We start from the raw sequence: 26,472 nt of genomic DNA on the forward strand, positions 1-26,472 counted from the left end.
TTTTTAAGGCAAGCATGAGGCGAAACTTACTGAGGGTGAACAAGATAGGCTTATAGAGCAAGAGCAAGATATAAGTTGAGAGAGCAAGATACAGATACCACAGATGATGACCAGACTCCTTGTCATAGCAAAAGAGCCTCTCAAACAATTCTTTAACATCAGTTGAAATGGGAGTCTGTTATAAACCAAAAGGATATAAATAAGAGGATAGCTGTACACACACACACACACACACACACCCATAGGTTCTTGCCTGGCTGAGCAATGGCCTGGCTCTTAGCAGGGGCAGCCCATGCTCCCTGCACCCGGGCTCGTCGTCTCTTTTCCTCCATGCTGGCCAGAAAGGCTTCTGTTCTGAGCTTTCAGAAGATTTCGTTCCTGATTCAAATTACACAATGGTATCTGTTTAAAAAAAAAAAAAAAAAAGGTGATTTTAGTTAGGGTTGTAAAAGTTAATACTTTTAGGCAGAAGAGATGAGTCCACGGTAATCAGAGCTTCTCTGTGAAATCAATTTCTGTCATCACAATATCTCAATCAAGGGAACCTAAGTCATTTGGGGCTGTTGGTTTTAGTGTTCATCTTTTGTAATCTTGTCCTAGCACTTTTGCTTCTTTGACAAGAAAGTGCATGTTAAGAAATTCCAAAACCAAAATCTATCACAAACCACATTATTCGTATTAGTCAAGGGCCTAACTTAAGGGAACTGTAATACTCCCATTTTCACCTCCATGGACATTGAGAAATAAGCTAAGACTCAGTTTCCAAGTGTAGTTCCATATTCCATTATCACTGGCTGCATTACATTTCCCTGGAAGCTTGTTAAAAACACCCATGGCCCAGCTCCAAAAATCTGATTTAGGATGGATATAGGCATTTGTCTTTATAACAAGCACTGTATGGATTTGACAATATTCAGCCATGTATGGGGACCACAAGGTTTAGTAACTCACCCAAAGTCACTCAGGAAATCAACAGTAGGTAGATTAACATTCCATTTTTATTAAGTTCTTGTCTTCAGCTAACTGAAAAATCCAACTCATAATGGCCAGTAATACTAATTTGACATTTTACCAATAAAAGTTTAGCCCATAGCAAATACAGTAGTATTCACACCTGCAAAAAAAAAAAAAAAACTGAGGAGGTTCAGGCCACATGTTCCGAATCTGTAATCTTTTTATTTATGGGTCTATCTCAAGTTCTCAAAGGTAACAAGCTTATTTCATAGCTTGTTTAGCCTATAAATTCCCAGGCCCTACCTCCCACCTCTTCTGATCCAGGAGAACTGAGCAAAGCCCAGGAATCTGTATGTTTATCAAGTGCCTCCAGGTGATAAGCATGTAATTCCTCTCACTTAATTGGTGGGGAAATGACAGAAGCTGCCATGCGCCCAAAAGAATCAATGACAGAATCAAATACCAATTCTCCAAACCCAGGAGGCCTCGTTTGTTTTCTTTCAATTGAGGTCTTAAAAGCTTAACAAGACAATTAGCTATAGTCCCCAGAAAGGCTATCACCTGCTCGCCTTCTTGCTCCGCAAACTAGAGAGCGATATTTTATTTCTCAGGCAAAAACTGTTGAAAAAAAATATAGATTCCAGAGCCCCATCTCAGTCATTTGTGGAGTTCCAGAATTTGTTAACTAACGCCACCCTCCATCCAGGAATTCTTTATGCAGATAAAGCTTGAGAACTCTGCTGTATTGTAAAGAATAAGGACTCTGGCACCAGCCAGGACTCGCTTTGAATCCAGATCTGTCACTTCCCGGCTGCATGACCTGTGCAGCAAATTACTTCACCTTTCGGAGCCCCCGTTTCTTCCCCAGTAAACAGGATAATCAATAATACCTCCCTCACGGTTGAGGTGTAGATTAAGGGAGCCTCGCAGGTGAAAGAGCCTGGTCCTGAATAAGGGTTAGCTCCTTTCTCTAATTTAGACTCTTCTCTTCCAGGAGGCCCCGAAGGTCGTTTGGGAAGAGAGACCTCAGGAGTGGTCCTCACCCCCCCAGCCCCGGTTACACAGCAGTAAGTCAGGAGGGCGCACCTGCTGGCGGAGCCTGGAGCGCGGGTCCAAACCCGGTACGCCTTGGAGCAGACCCGGCTGCCCCCGCCGGCTCTGCAGCCGGCGGACGGGGGAACCTTAAGAGTGAGACACCGACTCCAGCAACTTCCAACCACAGGCCGCGGCATCAGGCACTTCCTCCCGTCGCCAAGCGCCGCCGTCGCCACTTCCGGTGCGCCGCCTGGAGTCCGGCTGCCACACATTCCCCGCGCCTGGAAAACCTAGTCACTGGGGAGCTGATGAGGGGGGCAGGGTTGGAGCGGAAGACAGGGTTGGAGGGTGTGGTGGAGCGGCGGTATGAGGGGCCGGGGTATGGCACAGGTGGACGTGAAGACGTGCCTCCTATGCAGAGGTTCTTGGGACGTGAATTCCCTGAAACTGGAGGCATCAAAACACTGGCATCTTCGATCTATGGAGGAAAGAGCGATCCCAGCGGGGCTGGCGGAAGGGCGAGGGAGTTGGGGGGTCCAGATCGTGATGTGCTAAGCAAAAGGATTTGCATTTTATTCTGGAAGCCATGGAGAGCCTAAGATACGCCTCCTTTTTGTCTCCATTGCAGCCTGTGAATTGCACTTACGACCGGACATAGGACCATGCCTTAATTCGTCTTGGCTCTCCAGTGCTCAGCAAACTTTGCTTCAGTGAACAGACCTACTTTTCGGTCCAGATCCACCATTTACTAGGTGTATAATTTAGGGCAAGAACATAGCTCCTGTTGAGAGGATTAAATGAGCTAATGTATTTAAAGAATTTGGCACAATGCCTGGACCACAATAGACTCAATGTAAAGAGTGTTAAGAGTGTCTTCTCTTCACCCCATTTAAGCTCTTGAGAAACATCTTTGAAGTGTCCATGTTAAACAATATACCTCACAATGTGAAATAGCAGAAGTAGTACTGAACTTATTTTGTGCAAGTCATTCTCTAAGATCTACCAAACCATAATCACTGTGGAAATCTTTAAGCCTGGTATTAGATAGTGCTTACCTGCAGGAAGCTCAGTGTATGTACCCAATCAATGTACCTATATTGTTGTTACTATCAAATCCATTTTCACAGCATATATTATTATTTATTCTACTTTGTGACATTGAAGAAAAAATGATTTATCCTAGAACTGAAAGAAGAGAAAGTGGTAAGGCCAGACTATAGTTTTTATCTTTTTTTTTTTTTTTTCTTCCATGGGCTAGTCATTTGTCAGTGTCTCCTTCTGGCTCAGGAACCTTGGCTGTGTCTTCCAAAAGATGTAATTTCTTTCTTTTCAATGATCATAGTTTTGGAACAGGAACAAAGAAGTCTGGATTGAAGAGGTCTTAAAAGTAGTGATTAACACCTCTTCAGCCTCCAAGTAGAGCATTTCTCAAAAATCAGTCCATGACCCACTTTCATCTGAAATCACTGCATTTTTTAACAGGATCACTTGCATTTTTAACAAGTACCCAACTGATTCTGATGCACAGAAAGTTTGAAAACCTCTGGGACACATGTGGGGTGACAAATTGCTCTGGTTTATCTGGGACTGAGGGGTTTCCCAGGGCACAGGATTTTAAGTGTTAAAGCCAGGATAGTCCTAGACAAACTGAGATGGGTGGCTACCCTGAATACATGTATGTATGTAGTACTGGAAAGATGTTCTTGATGGTCTTGGCATCCTCATTTGGGTCTTGGTTTCCTTATTTCTATTTGGAGTATTTTCATCAGGAGGTGGTGGTAGAGACCATGGGAGAGGGAATGAAAGTGAAGTGCATTGCCAGTTATCAACCCATTGATTCTCCATTCCAAACTCACCCTTCATTGCCCTGCTTGCAATATTGGAACATTTCTCCCTTGCCATTTGGCCCAATGAGTAGTAAGTTTCATCAGTGGAGGGTGCGGGAGGAATATTAGAGTAGAAAGGGGCTCTTTGTGGTTGCGGTGTGCTCCTCTCAGCTGGGTCTCCAGTGCACAGTGGCTGGTAGTGTTTGACTACTCCCTGTGGGCTGAATTAGAAGGTTAGTTGAATTTACAGCCTTGCTAAGTTTCTCTTGTGAAAGTTAAGGCATGAATTGGGAAGGAATGGAATCCTGTAACTTGAAATAAGAACTCTGCTTGGATCCAGATAACTGACAGTCTTGAACAGCCAAATCACCCTGTGCCTGCCTTGGCGGTGGAAGTAGCTTGCCCTCCTATGTCTGGGGATACTAATCATCCTTTGCTTGAAAACACTGCTAGACCCTCACCTGGAGCAAATGACTTGAAAAAAGAGGCTCATTCTCCACGAGACCTACCACAACTTACTGCCCCTCCTTCCGCCCTATTGCCACCAGACCCATAACTAGGTTCAAATCTCATAATGTTCCCAGTGAGCAGGTGCACACTGTGATAGAGGACAAAATCACTTGCACACGAAAAGAATTATACTACTTTGCTAATGTATATCTGTAGGAAACCCGGGAATATGCATGGAAATGGATTCTGTTTTAAACAAAGTAAGGCAGTTTATAATACTAGATTAGATCAAATTAATTTATGTGGATGCACTTACAGACATACTGTGTTGACTCATACAACTAGATGTGACTCCAACAGCTTACTTGGTGGATTTACTGAAGCTTTAATTCAGCAGTGGTCTATAGTTAATGTTATTGAGATACCAAATAATGATGTGGAGGAGGGAGACCAAAGACGGCGGGGAGGCGTAGAAATGTTGGACTGGATTTATTACGTATGACCTTCACCTGCACACAACAGACACAAACACAAAAACTGTGTCCCCCAAAAGGAAAAGTAAAAACCCAGACCTTTTAGGGGTTATTGAACACTGTCTCTGAACTGTCCTTAATTCCTGGGAACCTAAGATACTGTGGTCCACCAGTGAAAATGAGGGCTTATGATGTTCAGGTGATAGATGGAATCTTAGCGCAAGTTTGACTCCCAGGGGACCTATTTGGTCCATAGAGCCATGGCTATTTCCCCAGTTCCTGAATGTATGCAGATGTACCTTGAATTATAATAGAGTTATACCCAAATAAACCCATTGTAAGTTGAAAATACCATAAGCTGAAAATGTATTTAATATACCTAACCTACAGAACACCAAAGCTTAGCTTAGCCTACTTTAAACATACTCAGAACACTTACATTAGTTTATGGTTGGGCAAAGTCATCTAATGCAAAACCTATTTCACAATAAAATATTGAATATCACATGTAATTGATTACTGTACTGAAGTACAATTTCTACTGAATGTGTATCGCTTTCACATCATCATAAAGTCGAAAACTCGTTAAGTGGAATCATCATAAATCAGGGTCTGTCTCTAATTGGATTAGATGTATTTGGAAACTGGCAGAATTCCCACATTGACTCTCTGACCCACAGGGTAAGAGCCATTTGGTAGGAAAGGCTAGGTGAGAACTCCTGGAACTTCCCTTCCCTACCAAGATTGTAAAACAACAATAGCAATACTATATTCCTGGAGGAATTGCAAAGATTTATACCACAATCAAAGACTTGACAGAATCAGACTGTGATACCTATCACATTCTCATCTAATTTTCTGTTGACCTGTGCAGAAGTCAAATGGATCTTGGAGAATGATTGTGGGCTATTATACATTTAATCAGGTGCTGGCCTCAATGCCACTGCTATCCCAGATGTATTATCTTTACTGATCCAATTAACATGACCATTCGCATTTGGTATGCAGCCACTGAGCTGGCTAATGTCCTTTTATCCATATCGATTTACAAGAAACATTCTGCCTTTACTTGGCAGGGCCAACAGTATACTCTCATAGTATTGTCTCAGGGACACTTTAATTCTGTTGTTGCCATAGTAGAGTCCACAAATCATTCTGATATTCCACAAAATATCACACCAGTCAACTGTAATGATGACATAATGCTGATTGGATATGATCAGTAGAAGGTAGAAAGTGGTTTAGGTGCTTTAATAAGATGTGAACTACAGTATGAGAGATAAACTCCGTAAAAACTCAGGGGCCCTCAACATCAGTGAAGTTTCTGGGGGTTCAACAGTCTGAAGCATGTTGAAGATATTCCCTCTAAGGTGAAACACAAATTGCTGCACTTCACACTCCCATTACAAAAAAAAAAAAAGATATATCACACTTGTTAGGCATTTATGGAATTGAGGGGGAATGTGTGCCACATGAGAGTGAACAGCTCTATGGAGTCATCCATAAGGCTGCTGACATTGCACTTGATATCAGCAGATATAGGACCAGACCAAGAGAAAGCTTCGCCGTCAATTCAGGTTGCTGTATGAGTTGCTTTACCACTTGGACCTGATGATCCAGGAGATCCAGTGATACTGAAATGTGTCTCTGGCAAATAGGGATGTTGTATGAAGCCACTGCCAAGCGCTAAGAGGAGAATCACAACTCAGACCTACAGGATTTTGAAGCAAATCTATGACCTCTTCTCAAGAAAACTGTTCTCCTTTTGAAAAATTAGCTCTGGCTTACTACTGGAGCTTGGTAGAGAGTGAATTTCTAACAAGGAGACATCAGGTGACCATATGTCCTGGGCTTCTCATCATGAACTCGGTGTTGTCTGCCTTACCTAGTAATAAAGTTGGCCATAGGCATCCACAAGCTATTATCATTTGGAAATGGGATATAAGAGACTACACTCAGGCAGGTCCAGGTTTGAGTAAATTGCATGAACAAGTGGCTCAGACTGCTTTAACACCTACTCCTATCGCACTGCCTTCTCTCCCTCAATCCATGCCTTTAGCCTCTTGGGGTGTTCCTTACCTTCCTTACAGCCAGTTGGCTGAGTAATATTTTCAGAAACAGGAAGTGGAAGACTTGTGACAGGAAGTCTGGGGAAGAAGGAAGTGGATGGCCCAGACTGTGAAGATATTGTGTCCTATGTGAATGCCTACCATAGGAAATCCATTGCAGAGAAGGCTTTTTAAATAATCAGGTGGACAAATGACACACTCTGCCAATGCCAGTCAGCCTTTTTTGAGGGCTTGTTCAATAGGCCCATGAACAAAGTAGCTGTGGTAGCAGGGATGGATACACATGGGCTCGACAGCATGGACTTTCCCTCACCAAAGCTGATCCAGCTGCTGCTGCTGCTGCAAACCTGATCTATAAATAGCCAAGACTAATCCTGAGCCCTCCATATGTCACCTTCCAGCCAGCCACTTGGTAGCAGATTGATGACTTTGTACTTTTCCCATCATAGAGTGGGTAGAGACTCATGCTCATGGGAATATACACAGTATCTGCATGAGGACTTAGATACCTTCCCTGTCTATACTGCTTTGGCCAGTGCCACCATCTGTGGAATCATCAAATGTCTTATTCACCATTACAGTATTACTCATAGCATTGCTCCTGATTAAAGAACTCGTTTCACAGCAAAGGAAGTACATAAATGGGCTCCCGCCCGTGAAATTAACTCCCCACCAACTGGAAACGGTTGGGCTAATTGAAAGATGCAATGGCTTACTGAAGACAGTTATGGCCTCAGTTGGGAGACAACACCTGAAAGGGTGGAATTCATATTATGGAATGCAGTGTATGCTTTGATCAGAGATCATGATATTGTGATCTCTGCCTCTTAGCCAGAATACATAGCTCTGGGAATGGGTGGAAATGAGAGTGACTCCTCTCATTAATATACTTATTAACACACTTGCTTCCTGTCGCAGCAACACCAAGCAGTGCTGATTTGGAGGTCTGAGTTCCCAGAGTGGGAATGCTTCCACCAGGAGGATCGTGCCTGGAACCAATGGGATTTTCACGGATGACTCTTAGTACTTTGTGTCCAGTAACAAACATTAAGAGAAAACTATAGCGGCAGCAAGAACAAAATCTGTTCCAGATTTGTTCTTTCCTCGGTGTTCTGCCTCAACCTATAGGTAGACAGTGGCTGTTCCCTGCATTCGCTAGACCTGTGTAGTTAAGGTTCTCCTTTCCCCCTCGTAGGTAATCTATTATGATTAATAATTCTTTATATTTTTCTGTGAAAATTACTGTGTTGTTTCTGTCTCCTGTTTGTTCTGTTATGGAGTGATTGTGATACTGGGGCTTGGCAGCAATGGTGAACAACTGGCCAGCCCAGGGCTGGCCTCCACACATCATTGATTTGCCTCTGATTTGGGCCTTTACTGTCCCTGGCCCTTCACGCTTGTGTTGTTCCCTCTCGTTTCTACCTCCCTGAGACCACCCTCCTAAAGTGGATGTTGCTGGTGGCGTCACCTCCACTCTAAAACCAGCATTTATGAGCCTGTAGTTGGAAGATCATCTGCATCAGAATCACTAGGGGATGCTGTAAAGAGGCACATTGCAGGTGCCCATCACGATTCTGAGTTATAACACACTAAAAATTATACCTGTTTGAGATTATGGATATGCTAATTACGCTGATATGATCACTATACATTGCATGTATCAAAATATCACCATGTACACCATAAATATGTATGATTATATGTCAATTTTATGTAAACTAAAAATAAAATAAAAAATAAAACTTTTATAAAAGGATTCTGGGTTAGTAGGTCTGGGGTAGGGTCCAGCAATTTGCATTTTTAACAACGATTTGTTTCATTTTGTAAGAACCTGCAGAGTCTCTGTACGTACTTTTCCAGGCCCCTGTCTTCTGCAGGTGATTGCTTTCCACTCCACAGTTATCTCATCCCCTGGATGGCAAAACTGATAGATGCTTTCAAAGCTGGTAGCTCTAAAAACTGATTCTGAGTGAGCTACACACTGCAGCCTATTTTCAGTTGCCGGTTTTCACACCAGTCTCTTGCCAAACGTCCCCTGTTTCAATCATGTGCAGCTTGTGGAGCACCTGCTGCTACAGTCCTGAGAAAGTCCAACCCAAGGAAAATAATGGCACATCATGCTGATAGCTCTCAGTGAAGGTGTTGCACAGAGAGACTCCCAGCCTGTATCTCACTGCCAAAGGTTTAGCAGTTCCCAGCATGAGAGAGGAGGGTGGGAAGGGAGCCTGCCAACTCTGGAGCATGTTTGCTGCGAGGCTCTCAGGTGTCTGCTAACTTTACACAACATTGAGGGGTAGAGGACGCTTCCTCAGACCAAGACAGGAACACCTTCTCCTCGATGCCCGGCACGACTGTAGATGCTGCAGGAGGTAACGTCTCCTTCCACTGAACCACAGGGTAAACTATGTGAGGTTCAATTTTAAAAAAGCATAATTGTGAAATTGTGGCGAGCAGACAAAAATCCAGGGAACAAGAGAGATCACTAGAGGTTACAGTCATTACCAAAAGCTTTATGGAGAACAGGGAATTATGTCAAGGTTTTAAAGTATGTAGCATTTCAATAGCTCAAAGATATGCTGATAATTATGTTACCGCAAAGGAGTAGGCAGCATTTAAATACTCTTATGTCTAAATAGTAGCAAATAATATGAGTTAACATTTCTTGAGAGTGTTCTGTGTGCGAAGTGCTGTTCCAATCACTTACATGCTAATCTAATTACAGAACAATCCGATTGTGTAGGCATTATTACTATTAGCCCTTCTTTATGGAGAAGACTGGACCAAAAGGCCAAGTGATGCCACCATGGCACTTCTCTGTAAATACATGACAGAATGAAAGCCAAATTAGGAAAGACAGGACTATCTCTAAAGTAATAAAGCCATTTCCTGAGACCTTATAGCTGGTGTCTTTCAGTGACTTTAAAAGTGAAGGGCTGGGTGAAGTGATGTGCCTAGGTTTTCTTTTGCACTGAAAGAACTAAACACAGCATGGCTGTTAAATTGAGTATCCATGTGAGGTCATTCACAGCTTTTCCACAGCTTGGCAGTCACAACCATTGGTTTGCCCAATTGTTGAATGCAGCCAAAGTAATCCAGGTTATAAGTCATTCTTGATGGCTTTATCTAGACAGCTTCACAGATCCATCTTTAGAGCTACTGGGTCCTCAGAATCACAGGAACTGTGTCATTTCAAGTGTATGAACTGTGATGTCAGACAAGTCTTGGTTCAACTCTCGGCCCTATGACTCCCTTGGTGGGTAACCTTAGACAAGTTACTTAAGCCCCTATGAGCCTTAGTTTTCCTTATATGTTGGGCTGTGTAAAGATTCACTTATACAGTCACTGATTTGTTCATTTAATCAACAAATACTGAGCACTAGCACTGTGCTAGATGTTTGTGGGACAAACCAGTGATCAAGATAGACACTTGATTCCTGTTCTTATGAGGTTACAGTCTAGCAGGGGAGATAGACATTTAACAAGTATTGCAGTTGTCATATTTGCTATGAGACTCTATCATGGGGACCTAACTAATGAGGCAATGTCCCCCCAGTGTATGCCGAATCCTAGCTTGGCTGAGAGTTCTGCTGATCTGGGTCAGGTTCAACAGGTGGGTCAGCAGCTGGGGGTTAGCTGCTCTAGACTATCCTTGACTCCATATGGTCTCTCATGCTTGAGCAAGCTTACCAGGCATCTTCTAATTGTGGTGGCAGAGAAAGAGAAGTGGATGGGGGCAGGGAGGATGGGTACAAACATGAGAACTCTTGAGGCCCAGACATGGAAGCCCATCACTTCCACTTCCTTTAATTGGTCAAAGCAAGTCAGCCCAAGATCAAGGAGTGGAGAAAACAGACTCCACCTCTTTGAGTTGTTGCAAAGTTACATTGCAAAAAGTATGAATACTAAGACCAGTAGAGTGTTGGAGGCATTTTTGCAATCCATCTATCAAACTAAGTGAGAAACTGAAAAAAGGTTCCTGTGGGAATAGAGGGTGAGAGAAAGAGCTGTGAGATGAGGTAGAAAGGAGCCAGATCCCACAGGCTGTGAGAGGCATAATAAACATTAAATGTTAACTTACATATGGCAGGAAACATATTAATAGGATAAGCATAAAACACTCATTCTCCTTTCCTCCTGTCTTCCATCTCATAGGATGATGTTACTTTGAAATTGTTGTCAAGCCCATTAGTTTTAGGTGGGTGCCTAAGACAGGGATTGTTTTCTTTTCTTTTCTTTTCTTCTTCTTTTTTTTTTGAGACAGAGTCTCACTTTGTTGCCCAGGCTAGAGTGAGTGCCGTGGCGGCAGCCTAGCTCACAGCAACCTCAAACTCCTGGGCTCAAGCGGTCCTCCTGCCTCAGCCTCCTGAGTAAGCTGGGACTACAGGCATGCGCCACCATGCCTGGCTAATTTTTTGTATATATAGTAGTTGGCCAATTAATTTCTTTCTATTTATAGTAGAGACGGGGTCTCGCTCTTGCTCAGGCTGGTTTCGAACTCCTGACCTCAAGCAATCCACCCGCCTCAGCCTCCCAGACTGCTAGACTACAGACGTGAGCCACCGCGCCCGGCCAAGGGATTGTTTTCTTTCAAGTGGTTAGGATGCCTGTCAACAACTATTCAATAAAAGTTTATTACTAAATAAATAATAAAGTACCTGAGATTATTAAGTTAATGACTACTGGACCATTTCTCCTGTGCTTTAGAAGTAAATTATCAACCTTCTGGAAGCAAATCCATATGTAGAGAAGCATGGAAACTAAATTGATGTGCCTAGGTTTTTTTCTAAACACAGCATAGCTGTTAAATTGAGTATCCATCTGGGATCATTCACAGCTTTTCCACAGGTTGTGTGATGCTTGGCAGTCACAGCCACTGGTTTGTCCAATTGTTGAAGGCAGCCAACATCTGCACTGTGGTGGGTGCATGAGTAAAAAACATAAGCTCAAATTATTCCCATGCATGCAGTAACGTTGTAGATAAATTGGAGATTTTAAAAAAGTGGCCTTATATCTTTCAAGTTTCTAGTACCACTTGCTGGGAAGAAACCACATTTATAAGATGTGAGTGTGAGAGGATTTTTCCTTGTCTTGCACCATGAACCTCTCAGGAGCAGAACAATGGCTTTGCAATGATGAACTAGTCAGTGCTAGATTACGGAGGAGAATCTGACCCGATGTACTGAAGCACATCGAGCTTCCACTTCTAGATATGAGATAGGCTGGAGATCCTGAAGATTGTCTGATACAAAACAGCTACAGAAGAGAAAATACCCTTTTAAATAAATGAAATAGCCTATGCAAAAGACATTTCCTCTGAGACCAGGACCAATATGGGAACATGAGTCCAGAGAGATGAGTAAGCTGGGACATAGAGTGCTCTCGGGTGGCCTAATTGCTTGGATATTCCTGGAGGAGGGGGTAGATGGGTTGAGATAGAATGGGAGACAAAGCCCACAAAAGGGAGTTGCAGCAGACACATTGTGCGTAAGCTGGGACCCAGGAAGGGCTACGTGCAAGTAAACTTTTTCCTCTTGGCTTAACTTGAGGTAGAGGGAAAAAGTCTCCTCTGAGAATTTATGGCCATCAGCCTAACTTTACCTAGGTTTAGGGGATGAACTAATACCATTTGTACAACTCTTGCCCCATCCCTAAAAAAACAAAAACAACAACAACAACAACAACAAAAAAAAAACCCAACACCAACAACTGCAAAAGCTGAGAATTTTAAAGCAGATCAAAATTAGTAGTGCCCCATGTCTGATGCAAACACAAATCTTCCCATGAAAAATTTGCACTTAATAAGGCCTTGAATAATTCATATATAGTTCTAATGAAATAAACTCACGAATCATGAAAAATACAGGGAAATAAATCACCATTAGTAAGAGTCAGCAGAAACAATAGAAACAGATCTACAAAACTCATTGGATTACTAGAACTATCAGATCCAGAACACAGTATAAGGATGTTTGATATGTATAAATAAAAGAATGAATTAAAAACATGAATATAGCTTAAAACCATTAAAATGACAATGTATTTTTTAAAGAATCAAATATAATAATTAAAATTGAAAATTTAACAGGGCTTTTGCTTTTGGGACATGGTAGTAGTAGGCTATTACTCCATTATAACTTAGGAATTAAATAATTATTTTTTTCTTTGAAGACACTACAGATCTGTGGAAGCAATGGGGACTAGCTTAACTAAAATTTTTGAGAAGGAAGAATGTTTCCTAAATGAGCTGGCCATATTCTTCTCTGGGGACATTTTCCAAGCATGAGAGTTAAGGACTGGGCTTGCCAAAGGCAGTGGCATCTCTACTAGGAGAAAAAAAAACAACAGACCTTTTGACAGCCATTAGGATGGCATGATGGATTGGAATCTAGAGGAACCACCAGATGCATGGCCAGTTTGCCCTATGGGATGTTTGCTGAATAGTAGGGCAGCATGGAAGGGTGGAGGGCAGGGCTGGAAAGACAAGGTGAAATCTTTCATAGTCTTGATGTGCTTAAAAACAAAGTTCTGAAAAATACAAGCCACAATAAACACATGACAGGTCTCATTCTGTAGACATTTGAAACAATAAGGGTACTGAATCTAATCCAAGGGGCATCCTAGCCCTAGTCCAGTTCAATTTCTAACTGTCTCAAAGTGATCAGTCCTCATCATGTTAAAAGGGAAAAGACAAACTATCTCTGGAGGAAAATAAGACTGACTTCAGTTTTTACGGCTCTTTTAAAATAGAATGTCTGCCATACAATTTTAAAAAATTGTGGGACATGCAAAGAGGCAGAAAAATATGACTGATCAAGAGAAAAAACAGACACAGAAGCAGATCCACAGATTATCCAAATGTAGGAGTAAATAGACAAGGACTTTATAAAACAACTATTTATATTTTTAAAAATAGTGGAAAATTAAAAACAAAATGTGTGAAAATGGGACAGTTCTGATAATTGGAATTTATATAAAAGAACCAAACGAGCATTCTGGACATTAAAAGTACAATACCTGAAATCAAGAGCTTGTTGGATGAATTTCATAGCAGATGGGACCCTTAATATGATGCGATTAGTGAATTTAAAATATAGTCAATAGAAAATAAGCTAAAGTAAGTTAAACTGAACAATCTTACCATATGATCCAGTAACTGTGCCCCTTGGTATTTCTGCAAATGAGTTGAAAATTTTTGTCCACAAAAAAACCTTGCATGCAAAATGCTTTTAGCAGCTTTGTTCATAGATGCCAAAACTGGAGGCAACCAAGATGTCTTTCAATAGGTGAATGGATAAACAAACTGTGGTACATCTGTACAATGGCATATTATTTAGTGATGAAATGAACTATCAAACCTTAAAAAGACATGAATGAACCTTAAATGCATAGTGCTAAGTGAAAGAAGCCTGGAAAGGCTACACACTGTATGATTCCAACTATTAATATATAACATTCTGGAAAAGGCCAAAACCATAGAGACAATAAAAAGATCAGTGGTTGCCAGGGGTCTGGGGGATGGAGTGGGAAGTATAAATAGGTGCACAGGGGATTTTTAGGGCAATGAAACTATTCTAGATGACACTGCAATGGCAGATGCATGACATGTGTTTGTTAAAATGTACAGAGAAAAGGCTGAACCCTAATGTAAACTATATACTTTAGTTATTAATGACGTAGCAATATTAGATGATCAGTTGTAACAAATGTACCACACTAATGCAAGATGTCAATAGAGAAAACCATGGTGCGTGGGGGCAACATGGGAACTCTGTACTTTCTGCTCAATTTTTCTGTAAACCTAAAACTGCTCTAAAATATAGTAGAGTTTATTAATTGTTTTTAAAGACCATCAGTAGAAACTATCCAAAGGTGGGAGGGAGGGAAGGAGGGGAGAGAGAGAGAGAGAGAGAGAGAGAGGGAGAGGGAGAGGGAGAGGGAGAGGGAGAGGGAGGGAGGGAGGGAAGGAGGGAGAGAAAGAGAGAGAGAGAGAAAGGAAAACTCAAGGGAGGCTTCTGGAAGTATAGCTGAATAATACTAGATTCTGGCTAAATTAGGGCAAACATAAAGAATGGCCACAAAGTCCCTAAGAATGATAGTTAGAAGCTGTCTGTAGTTCTTCTACGTTCTCTGTAGAAATTTAAATTTCTCTGTTGTTTTATCTTATGTCTGTCTGATATCATACTGAATCCCTCCCTAGAAAAATGTAAAAGAAGTAATTAGCTCAGCATCCAAATTCCTGCATAATTAATTTGTTACCACTTTATACATCTTAATGCAAATCTAGATTCACTAGAAATAAGTGAAATCTCCAAGGACAAGAAAACAAACCACACCAAAAGGGAAAAGGAGTATAAAAAATTGAAATCAGAGCTAGAGGCAGTGAGCAGCAGAAGAATAGGAAATCAGTGGTTGCCCCTTGGGGATAGTGCCAAAACCCATCAAAATCACTAGAAGGTGAGAGAACTAAGCCTGAGACTCCTGCACTGGGGTTAAAGTGGTGGCTGGCTGACAGAGGCTCTAGGCTGGTGAAAGAAGCAAAATAAATTAAGTGTATATCTGAAGAAGGATGTCCCAAGTTAGCCCTCAGAATGTTACCCCAGATCAAATTAAAAAACAGGGCTTCAAAATACAAATATCAAACGAAGAAAATAAACCACTTTGAGTGAGAGTCATCACAAGTACAAACAATTGATTTAGACTCCTACGAACTGAAGATACTGGAATCATCACATATGGACTATAAAATACCTATGTATTAAATAGTTACATAAACGATTAACACTGAATTTTAAAAATGAGCAAGAAATAAGAAACTACTAGGATTGACTGGGCAAGAACCAAATAGAACTTTTAAAAATGAAAAATATAACTGAAATTAAAATGCCAGTGAATACCTTTAACAGCAGATAAGGCATTTGTGAAGCATTAGATAACTGGAATCTAGATGTGAAGAAATTATGTGGCAAGCAGCTTGGAAGACAAGGATGGAAAGTATGAAAGAGAAATTAAGAGACGGAATGAAGACATGGCACTTGTAATTTGAGTCTCTCAGATGGCGACAATAAGATAATGTCTGAAAAGTTTCCAGAAATGATGAAAGACATGAATTCATAGATACAGGAAACATATTGTAAACCAAATAGGATAAATAAAGAATATCCACACTTAAATACACTGGTATGAAATTGAAGAACACCAAGTGAAAAGGTATTGTAAAAGAGGCAAGAGACATATATCACCTGCAAAAGAAATGCCATACTGATACTGTACTGAACACCAACAAAGGAAGGCAGAAGTCAGTAATACAATCCAGTATTTCAAATCACATCACTAATTTATATAGCACCAAGAAAGAAAAAAAGGTGTCAATTAGACTATGATATGCACCAGAAGATCTGAACTGTAACAAGGTGTGTAAAATATTGATAAATGGGTGGAAATTTATTTTATATAAAGATGTGTGTATAGGCCGGGCGCGGTGGCTCATGCTTGTAATCCTAGCACTCTGGGAGGCCGAGGCGGGCGGATTGCTCAAGGTCAGGAGTTCAAAACCAGCCTGAGTGAGACCCCGTCTCTACTATAAAAAATAGAAAGAAATTAATTGGCCAACTAATATATATATATATAAATTAGCCGGGCATGGTGGCACATGCCTGTAGTCCCAGCTACTCGGGAGGCTGAGGCAGGAGGATTGCTTGAGCCCAGAAGTTTGAGGTTGCTGTGAGCTAGGCTGACGCCATGGCACTCACTCTAGCCTGAGCAACAAAGCGAGACTCTGTCTCAAAAAAAAAAAAAAAAAAAAAAAGATGTGTGTATAAAATAATGAACATATCTAAATTATAGGGTTTTAAAAAACAGATTAGAGACTGGGCATGGTGGCTCATGCTTGTAATCCTAGCACTCTGGGAGGCCGAGGCGGGAGGATTGCTCAAGGTCAGGATTTCGAAACCAGCCTGAGCAAGAGTGAGACCCCATCTCCACCATACATAGAAATTAATTGGCCAACTAAAAATACATAGAAAAAATAATTAGCTGGGCATGGTGGTACATGCCTGTAATCCCAGCTACTTGGGAGGCTGAGGCAGGAGGATTGCTTGAGCCCAGGAGTTTGAGGTTGCTGTGAGCTAGGCTGATGCCACAGCACTCTAGCCCGGGCAACAAAGTGAGACTCTATCTCAAAAAAAAATAAAATAAAAAACAGATCAGAATACCTGTCCGTAATAGTATAAGTCAGGAAAGGGTTGATCGAAATTATAATGTTTTAAAGTCCATTATTATTAACGAAGGGGTTATGATATAATAACAGATAATTTAGATTGTATTTAGTATGCATTGATAAAGTTCAGGAGAAAACACAAGAAAAATATAGAGCATAAAACTTCCAATCTATTATAGAGGGAGAAATGGAATTAAAAAAAAAATCAGCCAATCAAGAAGATAGAAAAATGAAGCATAAAAGAGAAACAAATAACAAAATAGAAAGAAGACTTTGTTTTAGAAATTATAATAAATAAAAATGGAATAAAATTGCCTATAAAATGTAGATTGCCAAATAAAAAAATAAAATCCATGTTTATTTGGCTTAAAATAGACAAAGCTAAACCATAAACAGATGGGAAGATAAGAGGTAAAAGGATTGAAAAATAAACATTACTGGTCAGGAGCGGTGGCTCATGCCTGTAATCCTAGCATTCTGGGAGGCCAAGGTAGGAGGATTGCTCAAGGACAGGAGTTCAAAACCAGGCTGAGCAAGAACAAGACCCCGTCTCTATAATAAATAGAAATAAATTAATTGGCCAATTAAAAGTATATAGAAAAAATTAGCCTGGCATGGTGGCGCATGCCTGTAGTCCCAGCTCCTTGGGAGGCTGAGGCAGGAGGATCACTTGAGCCCAGGAGTTTGACATTGCTGTGAGCTAGGCCGACGCCACGGCACTCTAGCCTGGGCAACAAAGTGAGACTCTGTCTCTAAAATAAAAAAAAATAAAAAAAAATAAAAAAAAATAAAAAAAAATAAAATAAAATAAAAATAAACATTATTACTAAATACTAACCAAAACAAAACATGGGTAGCTATATTGATATCACAAAAAACAGCTTTTAAGGCAAAAAGCATTAGCAATAAGGAAGCCACTACGTAATAAAAAGGGTTCAACTCACCAGGAAAGCATAATAACTCTAAATTTTATTCACTCAATAAAATGTGTAAAGTAAAAATCGATAAAACAGGAAATTAACAAATCTATCATTTCAGTGAGAGAATTCAAAACACCTTTCTCAATTATTGATAGGTCAGGCAGACAAAAGTTAGTAAAGGTATGAAAGATTTGAACATCACAATTAACAAGCTTGATTTAATGGACATATATAGAAAACAACAATTAGAAAATAAACATTCTTCTCTTTTTAAATTTTTTTTTATTACTTTTTTTTTTCTTCCTTCTGAAAGTAGTGATCTATTTTTTTTTTTACTTTTTTTTTTTTTTTTTTCTTTTTAAATTTTTATTTTATTTTTTAGAGATGGAGGTCTCACTATGTTGCCAAGGCTGGTCTTCAACTTCTGGGCTCATGCCTCCTGAATAGCTAGGACTACAGGTGTGCACTTCCGAGCCTGGCTAGAAAATAAACATTCTTTTTTATTTTTGAGATAGAATCTTGCTCTTTTGCCCTAGCTAGAGTGCAGTGGTGTCATATGGCTCACTGCCAATTCAAACTCCTGGGCTCAAGCGATGCTGCTGCCTCAGCCTCCCGACGAGTAGCTGGAACTATAGGCATGTGACACCATGCCCAGCTACTTTTTCTGTTTTTTGCAGAGCGTCTTGCTCTTGCTCAGGCTGGTTTTGAACTCCTGGGCTCAAGCAATCCTTCCATCTCAGCCTCCCAGAGTGCTAGTAAGATGACAAGGGTGAGCCACCACACCTGGCCAAACATTCTTCTTAAGGACACATGGAACACTTTAAAAATTGGCAGTATCTGGATATAAAACAAGTCTCAAAAAATTTCTAATAGGTAATAAACAGTTTATATTTGTATTAGTTTCCTAGGGCTGCTGTAACAAACATCACAAACTCAGTGGTTTTAAAACAACAGAAATTTATTCATAGTTCAATGGAGGCCCAAAGTCCAAAATTGGTATTACTATGCCAGAATCAAATTGTTGGCAGCACCTTCATCCTCTAGAATTTCTAGGAGAGAATCTGTTCCTTGCCTCTCCCAGTTTCTTGTGGCTGCTGGCATTCCTTGACTTACGGCTGCAACACTCCCATCTCTGCTCCCTGGTCACATTGCTTTCTCCTGTCTGTAATCTCTCTGCCTCTCTTATTAGATACGTGTGATTTAGGACCCATCTGGATAGGCCAAGAAAATCCCCCCATCTCAAGATTCTTAATCACACTCACAGGGTTCAGAGATTAGGACCTGATGTTTTGGGGGGCCATTACCCAGACTACCACAACATTTATCTGTGTATGTATGTAAATAGAAATACATATACATACAGACATATATTTATACTTTGTGGCAGGATGGGCTCTAAGTAATTTAAATGTGTTAATTTACACTCACAACAGTCTATGACACAGCTGCTATTGTTTCCATTTTTCAGATGGCAAAGCTAAGGCATAGAAACGTTATAATTTGCCCAAGCTATATCATACATGTTCTTTGACTGCAATGCAAGTAGTTAGAACCAGTAACAAAAGATTTTTTTTTTTTGAGACAGAGTCTCACTTTGTTGCCCAGGCTAGAGTGCTATGGTGTCAGCCTAGCTGACAGCAACCTCAAACTCCTGGGCTCAAGTGATCCTTCTGCCTCAGCCTCCCGAGTAGCTGGGACTACAGGCATCCGCCATCATACCCGGCTAATATTTTCTATATATATATTTTAGTTGGCCAATTAATTTCTTTCTATTTATAGTAGAGACGGGGTCTTGTTCTTGCTCAGGCCTGCTTCAAACTCTTGACCTGAAGCGATCCTCCCGCCTCGGCCTCCCAGAGTGCTAGGATTACAGGTATGAGCCACCACGCCCAGCCCCAAAAGATACTTTTTAACTTTGTATTTTGAAATAATTTCAGATTTACAGTAAATATGCAAAACAGTACAAAGAATTCACACATACCTTCACCTAGATTCTCCAGATGTTAAGATTTTATCACATACATTCTACCATTTCCTCTCTATGTAATTTTTTTCTGAAACTTTTGAGATTCAGTTGTTGCTATAGTTTGGATGTTTGTCCCCCAAACCTCATGTTGAAATTTGATCCCCAATGTTGGAGGTGGGGCCTCATGGCCTAAGGTGAGGAGTTTGGTTATGGGGTGGATTCCTTGTGAATGGCATAATGTCCTCCTTGAGCTTATGTGTTAGTTCTTGCTCTATTAGTTCCTGCAAGAGCTGGCTAAAAAGAGCCTGGCAACAACTCCCACCTTGCTTCCTCTTTTACCATGAGATCTCTGCACATGCTGGCTCTTCTTTGCCTTTTGTCATCAGTGGAATCAGCCTGAGGACTTCACCAAAAACCGAGAAGATGCCAGCACCATGTTTCTTGTTCAGCCTGGAGAACTGTGAGCCAAATGAACCTTTTTTCTTTAGAAATTGCCCAGCCTACAGTATTCCACTGTAGCAACACAAATGGACTAAGACACTTGCATATACACTGCTCCTTTATCCCTAAATACTCCAGCATGTATTTCCTAAAAAACAAGGACTTTTTCTTAAATAATCATGATACAATTATTAAAATCAGGAAGTCACATTGACAATGCTAATTAATTTACAGACCGTATACAAATTTTACCAATTGTCTCAAAAATGTCCTACAAAGCAAAAGTGTTCTCTTGGCTGGGTGCAGTGGCTCATGCCTGTAATCTCAGCACTTTGGGAGGCTGAGGTGGGAGCACTGCTTGAGGTCTGGAGTTTGAGACCAGCCTGAGTAACAAAGTAAAACCCTGTCTCTACAAAAAAATAAACAAATTAGCTGGGCAAGGTGGTGTGTACTTGTAGTCCCAGCTCCTCAGGAGGCTAAGGCGGGAGGATCACTTGAGCCCAGGAGCTCAGGGCTGCAGTGAGCTATGATTGATACCACTGCACTCCAGCCTGGGTGACAGAATGAGACCCTGTCACCCTCTCCCTGCCACCCCTCCCAAAAGTTTTCTTGACCAAGATCCAATCCAGAATCATGTGTTTCATTTAGTTGTCACATCTCTTTAGTCTCCTTTAACTTGAACCTTTTGACTGGCTAGTAATTTTGTACAATACTCCTGAATTTAGGCTTTTCTGATATTTCTTCTTGACTATGTTCAGGTTATGAATTTTTAAAAGAAATATAAGTGATGCTGGGTCTTCAGTGCATATCAGGATGCATAAAATTGTCTTTTTTTTTTTTTTTTTACTTTTTTTTTAAAGACAGAGACTCACTCTGTTGTCTGGGATAGAGTGCAGTGGCATCAACATAACTCACTGCAACCTCAAACTCCTGGGCTCAAGCAATCCTCCTGCCTCAGCCTCCCAAGTAGCTGGGACTACAGGCACACATCAGTACATCTGGATAATTTTTTCTAGTTTTTGTATAGATAGGATCCCACTCTTGCTCAGGATGGCCTCAAACTCCTGGCCTCAAGTGATTCTCCTGCTTCGCCCTTCCAGAATGCTAGGATTATAGGAGTTAGCTACTGCTCCCAAAGTTTTTAAAATCTAATGTTTGTGTTCATGCTAGATACAATATTATACTTGTAGATGTCTCTGAATACATCTCAATACAAAGAAGAATTACATTTCCACAAGGGAATTTAAATTGTCCAAATTTCTATGTTTTGTGTCATGACACAAGTGGTATAAATATGTTGATCTAAAAATAATAGAATATCACAAAGTAAGAATTTATAAACAAAATTAATTTCTGACATACATTTGAAAAGCTTTGATCATTTGTTTTGACAGTGGTAAACTACAGAGCAAAGTAGAGAACCAATCACTGAAATCTCAGATAATTTTTGGTATCAATAAAGCTAAGAAATTATAGCCCAACTTAAGCTCATTTCATTTCCATAAGGTATTATCACAATAAATCTCTTCCACAGTAAATCAGCACCACTTATATTGGTATTGGCATTAAAGTTTGTGCTGTATAACGTTCAGTTTTAGTGTATTGCAATACAATTAGTACCACATGAGAACTCAGAGTTCGTCTCTTTAAGACAGGACCAATTGAGGAAAGGGATACCATCATATCTTTAGCAGTTACCTATTTCAAGTGCATATGACATTGGCATGAGGGCAAATCAGAATGGTACAAATCATTATGTGTGTAAGACAATTTCTCTAATGTTCCCCCATGCTTATTTCACCAAAAGGTCAATGTAAGAATAAATTAAAATACAGTTTTCTATGCTGTGAGGTCAGCTAACTCTACACATAAAATTAATACTATCTTTTAGTGTACTCCTTTTGGGTTCAAATCTTTTTCTGTTTTCTTTTTCTTTTTAGACATAGTCTCACTCTGTCACCCCAGCTAGACAGCAGTGGCGTCATTGCAATCTCAAACTCTTGGGCTCAAGGGATCCTTGGGCCTCAGCCTCCTGAGAAGCTGGGATTACAAGCACACACCAAGATGCTCAGCTAATTTTTCTATTTTTTGTAGAGTTGGAGTCTCACTCTTGCTCAGGCTGGTCTCCAACTCCCGAGCTCAAGCAATCCTCCCACATCGATCCAGAGTGCTAGGATTATAGACATCACCCCCTGCACCCAGCCTGGGTTCAAATCTTATTTAGTCCATATCAGAATATAAAATCAAGTCAACATAAAGTTAGGTCTACATATCATGCTTCACTATTTTGAAGGTTTGGAGTCTATTATTTTCTTCTTTAATATAAATTTTCATGTTCCTGGAAAAATACATTTTCATGTCACCATCTTGATCACTGTGTGTCAAATACAAGAGGATACTTGCCAAGTTGAAGCAATCAAAGACATACAGAGAAGTCTTAAAATTGCTAAGGGATTTTCTAGTTAGAATTACAAGTATTTTCTAACTGCGATAAAAGAAAAAGTATGTTGTATCTTGCAAACCAATCTCTCCCCATCTACCACCTCTCCACCAAAACCAACCACCAAAGCAAGCATGCAACCAACCAACATGTGAAAGCAGATAAAATACTGCAGAGGCCACTGTGGTATCACCATTTCTACAACAAAATGAGAAGACAAAAGGCAAATAATGTGTTTTTCAAAAAGCTAAATTTATTCCATTTAAAGGACCCTCCTTTATTCTGAGATTATGTTCTTGCTACATTTTTGGTGCTAAAATATATTTTCTCTTACATAATGATGCTAATAGCAGATGGTAGTTTGTTTATTTCCTGTTTTTGTTTTATGTCCTTAGCTGGCAAAATTAAAAGCCAGGAACACTTAAATGCCCCAATTTAAAAATTCTCTTTGATAAATTTACTGGTGCTTAAAACTTATAGCCTAGGAACCACAGCCTAGGTAAAAGCCAACCTTCTGTGTTGCATATTTTTGTAGTACTGAATTCTTTTTTGGCGCTTTCCCCACACAAATTATATAGCAAGATAAAAGTCAGTATTAATTTATATTAAGCCAGTACAAATATGGTCTTAATTTCAAGCACCAAAGAAATATATTTTCATTCAATACCATGGTTATATCATGTTTTAATATAATTATAGCAGTACCTACAGGGGACCAATTTTAAAAAGCATGCCATTTCTATATCATTACTTTTACAGGAATAGCCGGTGTCACATTTGTGAGCAGTATTGGTTCCGTGTAGAAACAAAGGTGGCTGGGCGTCCAAGCAGGTCACTCTTGGGTTAGGGTTTCAGTGGCACCATAGATGGCTGCCAGTCTCGACATATACTTTGGTCCATTTACCTTTATACATAGTACCAGACAGCTTTCAGTATTTATGTATATTTAAACTGATAGGAAATGTATATTACAAGAAAGCATAGTTTAGTAGGCTTTATGTGTTAGAAATAACTCCACATTTCACAATTATTTTTACATCATTAGCTACCTTTGAGAAAGAATAGTTCCATATAAATGGAACATACTAGCTGGAACATACTTTTAGAAAACTTTATTATAGAGATCTTTGTAAATTGTAGTGTGTCCTCCCATAAGCAAATCAATTAATCTCTACTCCCTCAAAGGGTTCAAAAGAAAAAAGAATATCTAGACATTACTTTTAGTAATCAGTTTCAGAGAAAATACAATAATGATCAACGGCATTTTGGACCAGATAAAACTGTTGGGTTTTATGTTGGACTCTATCATTCCACGATTTGCTATCATCATGCTCCTTCCTATTAAGTGTTTTTGGTAATATTAGTTCTATATTCATCTGATATGAGCATTTATGTAAAACTTTAAGATTACTTCTAGTAGTAGCCAGAATGTCAGAAACTCCTAAAAACAACTTATGTTTTCCTCCCAACTGAGACAATATTTAGCCGTGTTAGTATTGAAACTGTTCAAAAGACAACTGCAGATTTTAAATCCAGTGGTGCTTTGTAGTGAACACACACAGACTGGAGCATGTGGCCACGTTATTCAACACATTTATCAATGCTTAGTTCTTCTTGGTTTTCTTCAGGTAGCGAGCCCGTGTGGACTTGTTGAGACCCATGGCTATTTTAAAATAAATCCAAGAAGGCAGGATTGAGGATATTGAGCTCTAAGGGGAAAAAAAGGACAGATATGTAATTAAAGCTTATAATTTAGGCTACATTGAAGCATGACTTAACATTTTATTATATTGTTGTTTTATTTATAGGTAGATTTTTAAGTTCTTGCGTATACAGTTTAAAATAAAACATAGATGCCTTTTAGTACGTCTAGATAAGGTATATGTGCTAATATATCACATACTATTTTGTGACTCAATGGGAAAGAAAACCCCAAACCAAGAAAGTACTGATTTGGGGCTTAAAAATCTACATACCGTAAGAGAATGGATCGGGTATCCATTGGTCCGGGATTGCAAGCCTACTGTTTTAATTGCAGACTTCACAAACGTCTCCGAAGATGGTTTATCAAAAGTTGGCTTCCGGATTTTAGCCAGTTTTGTGGCTACGTAGTATGGCAGGACAGACTAGAAAGGCAACACCCCCCCAAAAAAAACACATGCCACTGATTAGGAAGGCCACAAACTCAAAATTCACAGTGGGGTGTGACTGCTCTTAGTGGCAGAAACATCCTGATGAAACTTAATGTGTGTAACTAGAGAGAGAGAGAGAAAAGAAGAAGTACCTCTCTACAGCCAGCTTGACAGCTTAAAACAAATTCTAACAAATCAATCTATCAATAAATCAGAATTTGAGACTAGGAAAACTATTAAAAAGAAGCAGAAATACGCCAGGTGTGGTGGCTCGTGCCTGTAATCCTAGCACTTTGGGAAGCTGAGGCAGGAGGATCACTTGAGGTCAGGAATTCAAGACCAGCCTGAGTAAGAGAGAGACCCTGTCTCTACTAAAAATAGAAAAAATTAACTGGGCATGGTGGTACATGCCTGCAGTCCCAGCTACTCAGGAGACTATGGCAGGAGGATCATCTGAGCCTAGGAGTTTGAGGTTACAGTGAGCTATGATGACACTACTGCACTCTAGCTGTGGTGACAGAGCGAGACTGTCTTAAAAACAAACAAACCAAAAAAATCCAGAAACATACCTTTTTGAACCTTTAAAAAGAAACATATTAAATAGAAATCTAGAAAGCAAAGATTCAAGATAGGATACCCTTTCTACCCTGACTAAACTGAACATTGCTACAGAACCACCAAGGAGATTTTTGACATTTTATCTTAAGAGATAATATTAATTTTCTCCATAATTTACAGTTAATGAAGGTTGTTCTATCAGCTTGGTTCTTCTAAAATAGATATTTTCTCAGCCTTGGGCTACTACTTTTCTGCCCTAGTTATTTACCATTCTTTCTGCTTCTGAGTTTTATAAATTTTGCTATTGATAAGATAAAACCACCACCCTCTTTTTTTTGAGAGGGAGACAGCTATCAATATGGAAAGAGACTGGGCGTGGTGGCTTACTCCTACAATCCCGGCACTTTGGGAGGCTGAGGCAAGAGGATTCCTTGAGGCCAGGAGTTTGAGACCAGGGTGGGCATCATAGCAAGACCCAGTCTCTAAGGCCTTGCTATATATTTTGGATTCGACATAGAATATAAGGAAATCATATTACAATGAGTCCTGAGTCATGATATGAGAGGTCCCTTCTATAGTCTGAAATATTAATAACTTGGGCACGGTAGTTCATCAAAGAGTGGATATATTCTGTTTATCTCACATGTGTGAAAGGAAAGGGTATAACTTACAATGATACTTCTATTAACGAAGAGGATTGGTTCCAACACATGTTAGTCAAAATCAAAAACTTCCTGACTAGAGGTAGAAGTAAAATTGAGATCTGTTCCACACAATGTATTTCTTTCCTACTGACACCTACCACAGAGTGCTCCCATGTCTCTTTGGGGTTTTTTTTTGTGTGTAGGTTTTTGTAATTTTGTGTTTTATATTTTTTCCCACTCCAAGTAAGAGTAAAGGAATACAACCCACCCTCCCTGACAGGTGGGCTGAAACTTCGGCTTGCTAGTTAGAACTAAGAACCCAAGGCCTAACCACTATTATCTTCCACC

General features: G+C 40.0%; 2 protein-coding genes across 7 annotated transcripts in view; both read right to left on the reverse strand.

The window, feature by feature from the left end:
• The window catches only part of ALKBH3 (alkB homolog 3, alpha-ketoglutarate dependent dioxygenase), a 34,338-nt gene extending 32,151 nt beyond the window's left edge, over positions 1–2,187 (reverse strand). For 2 of the 6 annotated variants that reach the window (XM_012790553.3, XM_012790515.3), the window contains exons 1-3: positions 2,041–2,187; positions 952–1,114; positions 254–402 (exon numbers count right to left, since the gene is read on the reverse strand). In XM_012790553.3, the coding sequence (XP_012646007.1) occupies positions 254–332 (79 nt within the window). In that variant the 5' untranslated portion in view covers positions 333–402; positions 952–1,114; positions 2,041–2,187. The other 4 variants (XM_012790524.3, XM_012790545.3, XM_076002018.1 and 1 more) reach the window with 4 other exon arrangements.
• A 20,836-nt stretch (positions 2,188–23,023) lies between these two features.
• HSD17B12 (hydroxysteroid 17-beta dehydrogenase 12) overlaps positions 23,024–26,472 on the reverse strand; it is a 153,669-nt gene continuing 150,220 nt past the window's right edge. Inside the window, exons 10-11 of the mRNA XM_012790569.2 lie at positions 24,767–24,916; positions 23,024–24,499 (exon numbers count right to left, since the gene is read on the reverse strand). Coding sequence (XP_012646023.1) covers positions 24,395–24,499; positions 24,767–24,916 — 255 coding nt within the window. The 3' untranslated portion in view covers positions 23,024–24,394. The remainder of the gene's footprint in view (positions 24,500–24,766; positions 24,917–26,472) is intronic.

The sequence above is a fragment of the Microcebus murinus genome, chromosome 4 (genome assembly GCF_040939455.1).
Source record: "Microcebus murinus isolate Inina chromosome 4, M.murinus_Inina_mat1.0, whole genome shotgun sequence".
Lineage (NCBI taxonomy): Eukaryota > Metazoa > Chordata > Mammalia > Primates > Cheirogaleidae > Microcebus > Microcebus murinus.